The sequence below is a fragment of the Enhydra lutris genome, unplaced genomic scaffold, assembly GCF_002288905.1.
Source record: "Enhydra lutris kenyoni isolate GAN:26980312 unplaced genomic scaffold, ASM228890v2 scaffoldscaffold11, whole genome shotgun sequence".
Classification (NCBI taxonomy): domain Eukaryota; kingdom Metazoa; phylum Chordata; class Mammalia; order Carnivora; family Mustelidae; genus Enhydra; species Enhydra lutris.
The window spans coordinates 35,104,827-35,120,701 of record NW_019154095.1 but is presented as its reverse complement, the minus strand read 5'-3'; the positions used below and the strand labels follow the sequence as shown (position 1 = coordinate 35,120,701).

At 37.4% G+C, this 15,875-nt stretch overlaps 1 protein-coding gene across 4 annotated transcripts in view; it reads left to right on the top strand.

Annotated features, from left to right (window-relative positions):
* The window catches only part of LOC111144613 (nuclear receptor binding SET domain protein 3), a 119,889-nt gene that overhangs the window by 57,320 nt on the left and 46,694 nt on the right, over nucleotides 1–15,875 (top strand). For all 4 annotated transcript variants that reach the window (XM_022498999.1, XM_022498998.1, XM_022498997.1 and 1 more), the window contains exons 5-7: nucleotides 8,692–8,846; nucleotides 10,593–11,108; nucleotides 13,773–13,899. In XM_022498999.1, coding sequence (XP_022354707.1) covers nucleotides 8,692–8,846; nucleotides 10,593–11,108; nucleotides 13,773–13,899 — 798 coding nt within the window. The remainder of the gene's footprint in view (nucleotides 1–8,691; nucleotides 8,847–10,592; nucleotides 11,109–13,772; nucleotides 13,900–15,875) is intronic.

Genomic DNA, 15,875 nt, shown 5'->3' with positions numbered 1-15,875 from the left:
AGGGACACCCTGGTAGGTCAACTAGTTATGCGTGTAACTCTTTGTTTCAGCTCAGGGTCTCATGGGTCATGGGGTTGAGGCTGCCTTAGGTGCGTGTTTAGTGGGGAGTCTGCCTTAGGGTTCGCTCCCTCTGCCCTTCCCCCCACTCATGCTCCCTCTCTCTCTCTCTCTCTCTAAGGTAAATGAATAAATCTTTTTTTTTTTTTTTAAGATTTTATTTATTTGTCAGAGAGAGAGGGAGAGAGAGCGAGCACAGGCAGACAGAATGGCAGGCAGAGGCAGAGGGAGAAGCAGGCTCCCTGCCGAGCAAGGAGCCCGATGTGGGACTTGATCCCAGGACACTGGGATCATGACCTGAGCTGAGGGCAGCTGCTTAACCAACTGAGCCACCCAGGCGTCCCTAAATAAATAAATCTTAAAAAAATAAAAAAAGAATATGCATATAATCTGACACCAGAATATCAGTTTTTAATAACTAGTGATCTAGTCATGGTCATCTTAATGGGCAGAAAGTCTCTACAACTGATATGGTCCTTGTTTTCCCTTATAACATCCTACATTTGTGGGGCGCCTGGGTGGCTCAGTGAGTTAAAGCCTCTGCCTTCGGCTCAGGTCATGATCTCAAGGTCCTGGGATTGAGCTCCTCATCGGGCTCTCTGCTCAGCCCGGAGCATGCTTCCTCCTCTCTCTCTCTGCCTGCCTCTCTGCCTACTTGTGATCTCTGTGTGTCAAATAAATAAATAAAATCTTAAAAAAAAAACAACCCTACATTTGTTTTATAATTTCTTCTATACTTCTTTAAAAACCTTTATCTGACTGACATCTCATGTGAATTCTAAAAGAGAAAAAGCAGTTGGGTAAATAATAAGATGTTTTATAGAGCTTAGTAGGCATTTGGGCCATGCTTTTGTTGTACATCTTATTTCATCATTGACTCCTTTGAGTAGTAATTTTTTACCCACACAAGTGCTTTTCATCCTGATAAAATTTTCAAGATGCTTTTTCCCTCCACTCCATTTTTGAATCTGCAAATTTGCTGAGACATCTTTATACATTCAATATGACATAGACTACAGCTTGAATCTATAGAATCCTACCTTAGGAATATTAATAAATGTTGAGGAAGGATGTTTTCTAACTATTCTCTATTCTTTTCCATGGGTTTGTCTAAAACATGTGTATTAGATTTCTGATATTCTAGCATTTGGAAAGGACTTGCTTAGTTAGTCAGGGGAAGGTTTGAGCTTGGAATTTATTTCTGGATATTTGCTTTGTGAACTCACTTGTTACATGTTGAATTTCTTCTTGTTTGTGACAACTTTGCGCCTATTTCTTTTTTCTTTTACTTTAAATTTTTTGTCTTGCTCCCTGTTCACTGTTATAAAGAGAAAAAATGTCTACATAAGTCTTGCAAGTCAGATTTGTGACAGAATCAGCCATTATCTGTAACTTTTATGCTTCATAGCCAGTTATATGCCCTGGTATAGAAAGCAGTTATCTGTCATTATACCCTGCTGATTCAAGATTGGGTAACTGGAAACATCAGTGGAGCAGAAGTGAAAACAACAACAACAACAACAACCCAGCATTGTTGAATATCAACTTTCGTGCAAGGCACTGTGTTAAGCAATTATATATTTTATGCAGTCCACATAGCAGCAACACTACAAAGTAGGTAGTATTATTATCTTTATGTTTTGAATAAGTGAATAGTTTCAGAGAGACCTTATTCCATACCCCTACTCATTTAAAAAAAAATTTTTTTTTTTTTTTTAATTTATTTAACAGACAGAGATACTAGTAGGCAGAGAGGCAGGCAGAGAGAGAGGAGGAAGCAGGCTCCCTGCTGAGCAGAGAGCCCGATGTGGGGCTTCATCCCAGGACCCTGAGACCATGACCTGAGCCAAAGGCAGAGGCCCAACCCACTGAGCCACCCAGGCGCCTCCATAACCCCTACTCTTAAACATACTATATATTAAAAAGAAAACAATGAATTCACCTAGTTATAATTTACCAAGGTTGGGGGAAGGCAGTCCTAGTTGTTTCATTTATTACTTATTAAGGGTGTTGGATTCAGTAACCTCTGAAGTATCTTGCAGGTTTAATAATCTATGTTTCTATGAGTGGGAGAAGAAAGGGACAGAGATTTTCCAAAGGACCAAGCCTTATTTAATTTTAATTCCAGGTAACATACAGTGTTCTATCAGTTTCAGCTATATAATGTAGTAATTCAGCACTTCCATACATCACCCTGTGCTCATCACAAGTGCACTCCTTAATCCGCATCACCTATTTAACCCATTCCCCCACCTACCTCCCCTCTGGTAACCATAAGTCTGTTTTCTATAATTAAGAGTTTGTCTCTCTCTTATTTCTTCCCTTTGCTTGTTTTGTTTGTTAAATTCCATGTATGAGTGAAATTATATGATATCTGACTTAGCATTATACTCTCTAGCTCTGTCCGTGTTGTTGCAAATGGCAAGATTTCATTCTTTTTATGGCTGAGTAATAGTCCCTGTGTGTGAGTGAGTGTGTGTGTGTGTGTGTGTGTATCACATCTTCTTTATTTACTAGTTTGATAGGACACTTGGGCTGCTTCCGTATCTTGGCTGTTGTAAATAATGCTGCTATAAACATAAGGGTACATGTATCCTTTTGCATTAGTATTTTTGTATTCTTTGGGTAAATACCCAGTAGTGCAATTGCTGGATCGTAAGGTAGTTCTGTTTTTAACTTTTTTTTTTTTTTTAAATATTTTATTTATTTATTTGACAGAGAGTTAGAGAGAGAGCACAAGTAAGCAGAATGTCAGGGAGAGGGGAAGAGAGAGAAGCAGGCTCTCTGCTGAGCAGGGAGCCCGACATGGGGCTCGATCCCAGGACCCTGGGATCATGACCCAAGCTGAAGGCAGCCGCTTAACCAACGGAGCCACTCAGGCGCCCCTGTTTTTAACTTTTTGCGGATACTCCATACTGTTTTCCATAGTGGCTGCACCCGTTTGCATGCCCATCAGCATTGTAATCCCACATCCTCGTCAACACCTATTGTTTCCTATATTGTTAATTTTAGACATTCTGATAGGTGTGAGATGGTATCATTGTAGTTTCGATTTGCATTTTCCTGGTGATCAGTGATGATGAGCATCTTTTCAGGTGTCTGTTAGGGCAAAGCCTTCTTAAATAAAATAATCCATGTACCTGTCTGGGTCTCTACAGCAATCTGAGGTATTCTATCATGTGAGAGTTGTGGCTCTTCAATTCTCTCTCCTTAGAAAAGAGTGATTTTGAGATTATATAATTTCACATTTAATTACGATATGAAAACCTAATTACAGCTTTTTTGGGTGGTACAAGTGAGAGCACAATTTGTGCTGCATCTGTATTTCAAAGAAAGTATTTAAATTTAGGAATTAATCTAATCTAATCAAGTCATGATCTCAGGGTTGTGAGATTGAGCCCTGTTTTGGGCTCTGTGCTGGGGATGCAGTCTGGTTAAGATTCTCTCTCTGCTCTGTGCTCACACTTGCTCTCTTTTCCTCTAAAAAAGAAATATTTGAGAGTAATTATTTTTCTTTATGTATATTGTAATTAATAGATAGGATAGTAAAGATTTTTATTGAAAGTTTTAAATGATATCATTATACCTAATGAAATTTTTATTTTTATTTATTTTATTTAAGCTCAATTAATTAAGATAGTGTATTATTAGTTTCAGAGGTTGAGTTCAGTGACTCGTCAGTTGCATATAACACCCAGTGCTTATTATACCCTTTGCTCTCCTTAATGTCTATCACCCAGTTACCCCATCTCCCTCCTCCCTCCCCTCTAGCAACCCTCAGTCTATTTCTTATGGTTTTCTTACAGTTTGGCTCCCTCTCTGATTTCATCTTGTTTTATTTTTTCCCTCCCTTTCCTTATGCTCCTCTGTTTTGTTTCTTAGATTCCACATATGAGTTAGATCATACAATTGTCTTTCTCTGATTGACTTATTTTGCTTAGCTTAATACTCTCTAGTTCCATCCACATCATTACAAATGGCAAGATTTCATTTTTTGATGACTAATATTCCACTGTATGTGTATGTGTGTGTGCATGTGTATACCAAATCTTCTTTACCTATTGTAACTTTTTTTTTTTTTAAGATTTTATTTATTTATTTGACAGAGAGTGATCATAAGTAGGCAGAGAGGCACTCAGAGAGAGAGAGGGGGGAAGCAGGCTCCTTACCAAGCAGAGAGCCCGGCGCGGGACTCGATACCAGGACCCTGGGATCACGACCCGAGCCGAAGGCAGAGGCTTAATCCACTGAGCCACTTGGGCGCCCCCTGTTGTAACTTCTGTTCCTAACTTTTTTTTAAAAGTTTGAAACTAGATGGTTTTACCTTCATATTATTTTTCTTAAATAAAAACATTTCTGGGGCACCCAGGTGGCTCAGTCATTTGAGCATCTGACTGGAGATTTCAGCTCAGGTCATAATCCTCAGGGTCATGGGATTGAGCCCCCTGGAGGGCTCCACACTCAGCTAGGCATCTGCTTGAGATTTTCTACCTCTGTCCCTCCCCCACTTATGTACACACATGTACAGCCTCTCTCTCCCGCTCTCTTTCTAAAATAAATAAATTTTTTAAGAAAATATTTCCTCTGCATTTTTCTTTTGGAATTCAGCCTATTATTCAAAGACAGATTTGCTTACTTCTCATTTTTTCAGGTCTTTAGGTTTTTATTTCATTCATAGTTCTTTGGCCAGCAGGAAATAAAGTGATAATAACAAAGAGGCAGATTGTTTGATTTGTTTCATCTGTACTAATGATGTAATAGAGGAAGAAGTTGAAAATAAAGATTAAAATGAGATTGCATCATCTGTGTTTTTGTTTTCATGTTTTTAACTATAATTTAAACTCTGATTCTGAATAACTCACTGACTTTTGAAAACAGATTATGCCTTATGTTCTTTTAACTTTGTTACCTGTACCCACTACCCTATTTTCCAAACTCACCTATTAGTTTAGGTTATACATATATATATATAGATATAGATATAGATATATAGATATATAGATATGTATGCTATATATATATAGAGAAAGAGATTTTATTTATTTATTTGACGGAAAGAGACACAGGGAGAGAGGAAACACAAGCAGGGGAAGTGGGAGAGAGAGAAGCAGGCTTCCCACCGAGCAGGGAGCCCAATGGGGGGCTCGATCCCAGGACCCTGGGATCATGACATGAGCCGAAGGCAGACACTTCAAGACTGAGCCACCTAGGTGCCTCTTCTTTTTTTTGTCTCTAAAAACCCTTGGACTTTTGATAAACCTTCTTTGATTAATTATAGTCAAATTTGTGCTTAGCTCTTCCTTCTCAGATTATATGGAAATTGAATTGTATTTCTCTCTTATAGGCTATTTTACATAATAAATTTTAATCTGGTTTCAAAATACTTCCTTAGGTAATCTCCCATTAATGTCTAATAAAATTTTAAAATTTTCAAATGCAAGATACAGTCGATTTCAGATAACTGAGTTCAACTTAAGCTTATACCTGTGTTTTTCTAGTCAAGATCTGCTTATTATTTTCCTCTGCCTACCTGAATTGGATTCACTAAAACCAATTATACAGTACTCTATTAACCTGAGACATTTTCTGTAGAGTTGTGTTTTTCAAACTTTGTATGGAAAAAAAAAGTTTTTGTTCGTTTCTTAAAAATTTCCATTCCACCATGAACCAATACTTATGTAAAATACATTAAAAGTAACTATTACAAAAAGGAAAGGCCCTCCCCCTGCAAAAAAATATAGTATAAGATCCCTGGTCATATGCCTAAATGTCATGACAACGTCAAATTATCATAGTTTCTAAATGCTTACTCTTCTGTGTTTATTTTGTCACAGACTGGCTTGTTCTGGGAACCACACTTGGAGAGTAGCACTGTTCTAGAACAGCAGTTCTCAGATTTTTTGGTCCCATAACCCCTTACACTCTTACAGTTTGACGACTCTAAAAAGCTTTTGTTTACATGGGTTGTATCTATTACTATTTATTTTAATTTGGAAATTAAAACTAAGAAAATTAAAAATAAATTAGTAAATTAAAAATTTACTAATTCATTTAAAAATTATTATATGTTGTCATTGTATTTTTATGAAAAATATTTTCTCAAAAATATTGAGAAGAGTAGTATCATTTTACATCATTGCACATCTCTTTAATGACTGGCTAGATACTAGATTCTTGTATCTGCTTCTACATTCAATCTGTTAAAATTTGTTGTTTTGGTTTAACTATATGAAGATAATCTGACCTCAGATAGATGTGTAGTTGAAAAAGGATACTGTATTTTAATAGACTTTTTAGGTAATGTGTATATATTTCTTTGATACTACACCAAAACTCAACAAGTGGTGGGTTAGTTGGAATATGGAATCTGAAATCATATCCATAACATTTTTGTATTTTGTTACATTGGACTCCATTGGTTCTGTCTTGCACTTTGAATGAATCTTTTACCTTTCATGATTTTATAACATTACATATTGGCCATTTAAAAAATAGTGGTTTGGGGTGCCTGGGTGGCTCAGTTGGTTAATTGTCTGACTTTCACTCAGGTCATAATCTTAGGGTCCTGGATTGACCCTGCCTTCCCATGGGCCTCCCCACTAAGCACAGAGTATGCTTGTCTCCCCTCCCCCTGTACTCCCTCCCCCTCATGCAGTCCCACTCCCATTTCTCTTTCCCTCTCTCTAATAAATAAATAAAATCTTTAAAAATTTTTTTTAAATAAAAAATATTGGCTTTAATAAGTGAGACATATCTTCCAAATGTTGACACATTTTCTATAGATCTTTTTTCTTTAGATTGAGAGTGTGCATAGGAGCCAGGGGGAGGAGCAGAGGAAGAGATAATCTTAAGCAAGGCTCTGATCTCACCATCCGGAGATCATGACATGACCTTACCTGAAATCAAGAGTTGGGCACTTAATCGACTGGCCACTCAGGGGGGGCCCCATCCCCCCCATATATATTTATATATATATGTGTGTGTATATGCATAAATACATATATATATATTTTTTTTTAGGTTTTATTTATTTATTTGACAGACAGAGACACAGTGAGAGAGGGAACATAAGCAGGGGGAGTGGGAGAGAGAGAAGCAGGCTTCCTGCCAAGCAGTGAGCCTGTTGTGGGGCTCGATCCCAGAACCCTGGGATCATGACCTGAACCAAAGGCAGACGCTTGATGACTGAGCCACCCAGTCGCCCCTTCTATAGATATTTTTAAAGTCACATTAGTTTATAAGACCAGTTATTTCATCAGAAAATTCTTTGATTATTGGGAAGTTGGAAGACTCAGGTTTTCCAAAATTTTAATTTTTGCTTGAAAGATCAAATTTTGTCATTGGCAACAAATACTGTCAGTTGATTTCATTGAAATAGCAAACTTGCTTTGTTCGTTTTAAAGGAAATACCTGCCAAATGCTCAAGTTCAAGTAACCATAGTTTTTCTGTCAGTCATTCTTTCCAGTAAAAATGATGAAAAAGTGACCAGTGATCTTGCAGCTCAATCAGTCATACAAGTACTTTTCCTCAAGATAACTGTCACCCTTGTAAACAAAAGTGCTTTATGCATACCTCCCATTTCATCATGCAGAATATTAAAAAGATAGTGTCCAGAGGTTGAAATTTAGTGAAATTAATCATTTTACCACTTCATCAAGGACATTAAATAAAAGCGGCTTTTTGTTTTAACTGCCAGTGTATGGTTGTATAAGATCCCTGATCATGTGCCTAAATGTCATGATAATGTCTAATTATCATAGTTTCTAAATGCTTACTCTTCTGTGTAACTAGAATGTGATACTAGTATAGTTTGGTGTCACTCACTGTCTTTATTTGTGCTAACGTCCCAGCAGTCTTACTCACCATTGTTCTTGTAGTATTAAGTGCAAATGCCACCACACTGAAAAGACAGTAGCATCTTGGTATTATTATGAAGACAGTTTTGACCTCACAGGATCCCTGAAAGAGTCAGTGGCCTCTTCTCCACCCTTGAGTCTGTATAGCCCACTTTTATACAGCCAGAAAAGCAATTTGACTAGCACTTTTAAAGTCCAAGAAAATATGTTATAAATATTTTTTAAAGATTATATTTGAAGGAGAGAGAGCACGGGCATGAGCACCCACGAGCTAGTGAGCAGCGGTGAGGGGTGGGTGGGCAGACAGAGAGAAGCAGACTCCCTGCTGAACAAGGAGCGCAACATGGGGCTTGATCTCAGGACTCTAGGATCATGACCTGCCTCCAAAGGAAGACACTTAACCGATTAAGCCACCAGGCACCCCTGTTACACACTTTTTGAAGAAAAAATTATTTATTCCCAAGTTTGTTTGTAAAAAGGTTTGAGACAAGGAAAAATAAGTTGTGTAACCAAGGTAACAAATCTGATAATTAGAATTTCTGATTTTCTTTCTCTTAAAACTTGCTGGACAAATTTTAATCATTTGGGAGTGATTTTTTTTTTATAGTAACTATTAGTTGTGTAATTGGCAGGTGTTGGATTATATCTTTGAACAATCCAAAGCGTATGAGTTTTAATAGGAATGATGCCAGGGAAGCTGGCATAGGTTCATCTTTTGGGCAGAGTATATGTGGATGCTTATGTTCTGAAATGGTTAATAAGAATTTTTGCTTTCAGGTGCCCGGGAATATCACGTCCAGTTTTTTAGCAACCAGCCGGAGAGGGCATGGGTTCATGAAAAGCGAGTACGAGAGTACAAAGGTCATAAACAGTATGAAGAATTATTGGCTGAAGCAACCAAACAAGCCAGCAATCACTCTGAGAAACAAAAGGTATCTGACATACTAACATTACCAATCGAATACGGTTTTTAGAGGACTTAATTTAGTACAAGTTTCCCTACTTGAATTTAGAGAGTTGTTAGAATGATGTTATTTTAACCTAAGTTCAGCTGTATTTATTTATTTATTTATTTAAAAGATTTTATTTATTTATTTGACAGAGAGATCACAAGTAGGCAGAGAGGCAGACAGAGAGAGGGGGAAGCAGGCTCTCTGCTGAGCAGACATCCCGATGTGGGGCTCGATCCCAGGACCCTGGGATCATGACCTGAGCTGAAGGCAGAGGCTTTAACCCACTGAGCCACCCAGACGCCGCCCACTAAGTTCAGTTTTAATAATGTATTGTATGCCAGTAGGTTTTGTATTTCATATAAACAACATTAAAATACTATTAAAAACTTGAACTCTGCTTAATACAGTATTGGATTCTGTTTTTGAATTGAATTAGTGTACATAAGACTAGTAGCTGCTAGTGAAACGCAGATTTTGCTAGGGAGTTCTATTCTTTCTCCTATTTCATTATCTTTATATGATTCCCTTTATTCTTATCTAGTAAAATTTGTTTTGTGACAGTGAAGTTTCTAAAATATTTAGTGAGCACCTACTATGAGACAGGCACTGTTTTAAGCATTTTGTGTATATTAATTCATTTAATGTTTATAACAACTTAAGTGGGATAGATACCATTATTCCTATTTCTGCAGATGAAGAAACTAGGCACAGACAGCTTAAGTAACTTGTTCAACCAAGGACACACTTAGTGATGGAACCAAGAAATATGTTTGTGGTGGTGGATATTTTAGAATTGTAACAGCAACTCCTGATTATCTATCTGGTTGACATTTTAAAACTTAACTAATTTTAGGGTGGGTCTCTTGTGGTTCAGAAATTTATCATATTTTTACTCTTTAAAAGCTAAATTTGATCACACAGGATTTTTATTAATTTTATCAGACAACATTTTACAGATTTATAAATCAGCATTTCACATATACCATCCCTTCTCATAGTTTCATTAGCTAATTTTGGGCTACCTCAGTCTAATGCCATAGGTAATTCCTGATGGCTTTGGTCATCTCTCATACTTTCAAAGTTTTCTTATCTGTCTTGGCAACTCAAAGTCTTCTGAGCAACAGTGAAGGAGACCTATGGAAACCGGTTCGGGTTTATTTTTTCTCTCATACATTCTTTCTTTCCAATGTCTTATCAACCCTCATTTGTTCCTCTGGGCTCTCTCCTTTCTCTGCGTTCTGCCCCTATTTGCATTATGATACAAACTACCAGCACAGCTTCAAATACTGACTCTGCCATTTGCTTTGTTGTGATCTCTGTAGTACCCCGGAGCCTTAGGGTGTCATTTTTTAATGTTAGTGTTTCATTGACCACTGAAAGTAATCGTTCTGCAATCTCTTCCCTTTCCCTCATTGCTAGCTTTTTATGAATGTAATGTGAGAAGGGACGGCTACCTCTTTGGGGAACTTGTCCAGAAGAGTGGTCAACAAAAAAGGAAATATGGAAGAGAGTAGACCTGCATGTCATCTGATAGTAATACTGACTTATCAAAGTTAGGGAGTTGGAACATTTCATGTATTTGACTGAAGAACCTGAATATATTGATTTATGTTACCTGGAAAGATGTCAGGATCATGTGGGAAATACATATTGGTATAAATGTACCAATTAGATTGAAATGTATCCAATAATACCTGTCTTTTATCTGCCTGGGTCTTTTTTTAGATTCGGAAACCCCGACCTCAGAGAGAACGGGCTCAGTGGGACATTGGTATTGCCCATGCAGAGAAGGCACTAAAAATGACTCGAGAGGAAAGAATAGAACAGTATACTTTTATCTATATTGATAAACAGCCTGAGGAGGCTTTGTCCCAAGCAAAGAAGAATGTTACCTCCAAAGCTGAAGTTAAGAAAACCCGAAGACCAAGGTCGGTGCTGAATACTCAGCCGGAACAGACCAATGCGGGTGAAGTGGCCTCCTCACTCTCAAGTACTGAAATTCGGAGACAGAGCCAGAGGCGGCACACTAGTGTGGAAGAGGAAGAACCACCTCCTGTTAAAATAGCCTGGAAAACGGCCGCCGCAAGGAAATCTTTACCAGCTTCCATTACAATGCACAAAGGGAGCCTGGATTTGCAGAAGTGTAACATGTCTCCAGTTGTGAAGATTGAACAAGTGTTTGCTCTTCAGAATGCTACAGGAGATGGGAAATTTATCGATCAGTTTGTTTATTCGACAAAGGTACCTCCTTTCTTCATTGGTGTTTTGGGGGAATATTATTTAATAAGTCTTCAACCTTGGTATTTAAAAAGAAACCTCATTAAACAACACAAGGTCATAATTTAAATACCCTTTTACCACTGCATTTGAAATGTACGGTTAGTTTACTGTGTCTGAGGGGGCAAAAAAGGTAGAAAGACTGTGTTTTCCTTCGTTTTCCCCCCTCTTTTGTAATATCCCATCTGTACTAGATTAATCTTGAGCTGTGCAGCCAAAATTGAGCTTAGCTCCCTAAAGTTGTGGAAAAAAACTCGGCACTTTGCCTGTTTCTAGTTTGTATAGTTAGTTTTTCTTAGCCGCAAAGTGTGCTGCTTATTACATTATTTTTCTCAGTTATCTGAATTAATCACTGTAATAATTTTCCCTGTTAATCTGTCTGGTTGCACCAGCAATTTTGTTAGGTTCATGTTGGCTTGGGAGAGCTAATGCGTTTTAGAGAAATTCCAGAACTGTGTTTGTTCTGTAACAACTAACTGTGGTGATAGCGTAGGTAATGGGTAAAAATACCTCTTCAAATTGAATACCTCCATCAGCCAGCCCTGAACCTCCATTTAGGACACTTATATTTTAGCTTTTAGACTTTAAAATTGTGTGATAACATTTGTAATGTTTATTCCATATACCTCTTCACTGTCCTCCAAACCCTTACCACAGTTGTAGGCTTATGAATTCAATTTAGTGGCACCTTGTGTATGTCCTTTTTTCCTCTGCTTATTTCCTAACATTGTCATGTGCACCTGAAAATAATTAAATATAAGTATGCCTCATCAGTCCTATATTTTTCCAAGTTTTTATCTAAATTCCAGGTATTTAACATACAGTGTAATATTAGTTTCAGGTGTAGAATTTAGTGATTGAACACTGACATAGGACACCCGGTGCTCAAGTGATAATATTTTACTAGAGAGAAGTATAAGGATTCTCTGTTAATTTGTTTCTGATTGTAGGTTCAACTAATTTCAGTAAGACTAAACTACTTGGAAAGACTTAAGTTACAGTCTCCACTTGGTTCTGTTGACAGCTTGGAATAGCAAAGGAATACCTTGCTACTTATTTTTAATGCAAATTGGCTTCATTCTTGGAGCTAGTTTTTATCTGCATTTGGATATACAAATCAAACTTTGTCACCGTGCTCCAAAGAGTGCTATTTAAATGAAATTGAGGATAAAGTTGTCTTTTTATTTATTTTTATTTATTTATTCATTTATTCATTTATTTAAATTTCTAAAAAAGAGTTATTTATTAGAGAGAGAGCACTCCCCACACATGAGGGGTCCGCAGGCAGGGGCAGAGGGAGAGAGAGAATCTCAGGCAGACTCTCCACCTAGTGTGGGGGGACGGTGGGGGACTCAGTCTCACAACCCTGAGATCATGACCTGAGCCAAAATTAAGAGTTGGAGGCTTAAGTGCCTGAGCCACCCATGCATCCCCAAACTGATCTTTTTAAAATGAAGACCTTAAAAATGCATATATTTGCAAACCACTCCTTTTATTTCATTGTGTTAAAATACCTAAAATGAGACAGAGCTGTAATTATAGCTGCCTTCTATCTGCTCCAAATTGCTTATTGGGTACACATTTTGGTCATCATGAATGTCAGATTTCTGTATCTAAGGATATTCTTGTCTTTTTTTTTTTTTTTTTTTTTTTTTGAGATTTTATTTCTTTCTTTGACAGAGAGCTACAGAGAGAGCACAAGTAGGCAGAGTAGCAGCCAGAGCACAAGTAGGCAGAGAAGCAGGCTCTCAGCTGAGCAGGGAGTCTGATGCGGGGCTCAGTCCTAGGACTCCAGGATCATGACCTGAGCCAAAGGCAGACGCTTTAACCGACTGAGCCACCCAGGCACCCCTATATTCTTGTCTTTTGAGACATGTTGACATTTTCAATTGGAGAAAGACAACTATCATAAGATCTCCCTGATATGAGGAAGTGGAGATACAACGTGGGGAGTTTGGGGGGTAGGAAAAGAATAAATGAAACAAGATGGGATCGGGAGGGAGACAAACCATAAGAGACTCTTAATCTCACAAAACAAACTGAGGGTTGCGGGGGGGGCGGGGGGGAGGCAGGGGTGTAGGGAGAGGGTGGTGGGGTTATGGACATTGGGGAGGTTATGTGCTATGGTGAGTGCTGTGAAGTGTGTAAACCTGGCAATTCACAGACCTGTACCCCTGGGGCTAATAATACATTATATGTTTATAAAAAAAAATTTTTTTTAAATCTTAAAAAAATAGAAGACATGCTGACATTTTGATTTGTGTAGTAAGGTACTTAACCAAATGAAAATGACTCAAGTTCTTTTCCTGTGATGAGGTAAAGGGAAAGACTATTCAGACAAGAAAACATTTTGGTTTTGACAGAAAACTAGGTGATACTGGTTCAGTTTTTAGTGATATGCCTCATGTGGAATCATTTTCTTTTTCCTCACATAATCTCATTATACATTTTAGAATACATCCCGATAATTTAATAAAATTGCTCTGGTAACGGCAAAGATGATAAATTAACTACAATCAAAGAGTGTGTAAAATTCAAGCAAATCATGACCATCTTAAGCTGTCTTTGTAAGCCAATTAATGCCATTTGCCTGGTAATCACCTATTTTTAATTTGCCTTATTTTAAAGGGAATTGGTAACAAAACGGAAATAAGTGTCAGGGGACAGGAAAGACTTATAATTTCTACACCAAACCAGAGAAATGAAAAGGCGACTCAGAATATATCATCTCCTGAAGCAACATCTGGTCCTACAGGTGGGTAAGGAATGAAGAGTATGTAGATCCATTTTAAGAGGTCATAGTTCTGTTTTGCTATAACGTGGTAACTGCATTCCTAAGAAACTTTTAGTTATCAAAATCAAATTATATTTTAAAAAATTAAGTTATGAAAGCATTTATTTCAATAGGGAAGAATAGGGGCTAGGGAGCTTTATTCATAGTAAGTTATTTTTCTTACAGGAGTTTAAGTTAATAAGAAGGTTCTGTAATTAAAACTTAATTAAAATTAAAAAGAGTATAGTTATGAAATCTGTACACATCTGAGTAAATGCACCATCTGATTATCTCTCTTTGCATGAAAATGACAACTTTACTTTTCTAGCTCTATTAACACCTTACCATTTCATTCTTAATCTTTTATTAGAAACTAATTGACAGATGCCCATGCTTTTTTAATTATTTTTAGGCATAGTAGATGTTAGTAAGTAGGTGACTTAGGGCCTAATTCTCCTTATAATTCTGTTCTCTGATTAACAGATACCACAAATAGAAAATCAAACCATATTATTCTTGTTTAAAAGAGAAATGCCTATATTTAGTAAGGTTGTACCTTTGGAATGGTCAAAGTAATTTTTTTTTAGGGACTGACATACTAAGTATCTTATTTTTAACTGAGTTTCTGGTTGGTTTGGTTTATATAACAGTATTACTGCTTCCTACAGCCATCAAGAAAAGAGTTAGATTGTCAACTGGTTTGGTCATTTAGAATCTTAGTTTAGGAGAAAGGACTTTGTTTCACCTTGTTCTTTTAAAAAATTTTTGGAATCAAATCAAAGGGACCAAATAATTTTCTAGAAGGAATAAAATCTTGAGAATTGAGGTAGTAGCCTTGAATCAGTAGTAACTCAGGCAGAATTGTGACTCAGTGGCACAAAGGGGCAAATAGTTTTGTAAGGGAAACTTTGAGTAAGATTCTTATTATTTTAAGAGCTAAAATAAAAGCAATCATTGTTCAGGAAAGAATTTGGCCTAGCTTTTCTATAAAAAAAAAAAAAAGGTGAAGGGGTGCTACAAGATAGGGAGAGGTGGTGGCAGGGGAGATGGGCCATATATTGGATGGGGCATGCAAAACGTTATGCCTTTATCTAAATTTGAATTGGGAAGGGAAGCTGTGTTAAAGTAAGGAGAGAGTAGCAAAGTCCAGAACCAGATTTGCAACTTGTATCATTTCACAATACTGTATAAAAAAATGAAATTACGATGTTAAAGAAATGAGTAAGTGGACTTAAAAGATTTTGCATTAATTAACCATAATTGAAAACATCTGTTCCTTCTTTGAAGATTTAAAGAATTTTTTGGCCTCAGCTCTCCATAGTCAGGTACATCAATTTTGTTATCTTTCTTTAAACTAAACTGTTGTAATTTGTCTGGTTTAAGTGTTATACTTAGCCTAGGGGGATCTCTATTTAAATATCTACATTCTCCTATTTAGGGAGAAAGTAAACTCTTCATATTAGATTGATCTTAAATATTACACTTTTTAAAATTTTTTTATTTTTATTTTTTAATTATTATTATTTTTTTAAAGATTTTATTTATTTATCTGACAGAGGTCACAAGTAGGCAGAGAGACAGGCAGAGAGAGAGAGGAGGAAGCAGGCTCCCCGGGGAGCGGAGAACCCTATGTGGGGCTCGATCCCAGGACCCTGGGATCATGACCTGAGCCGAAGGCAGAGGCTTAACCCACTGAGCCACCCAGGCGCCCCTACACTTTTTTTTAAAAAGATTTTATTTATTTATTTGACAGCGAGAGATCACAAGCAGGCAGAGAGGCAGGCAGAGAGAGAGAGGAGGAAGCAGGCTCCCCGGGGAGCAGAGAGCCCGATGTGGGGCTTGATCCCAGGACCCTGAGATCATGACCCAAGCCGAAGGCAGAGGCTTTAACACACTGAGCCACCCAAGAGCCCCAGAACATTTTCTTTTCATGTAGTCTTTTCGCTGTAAGATTAAAG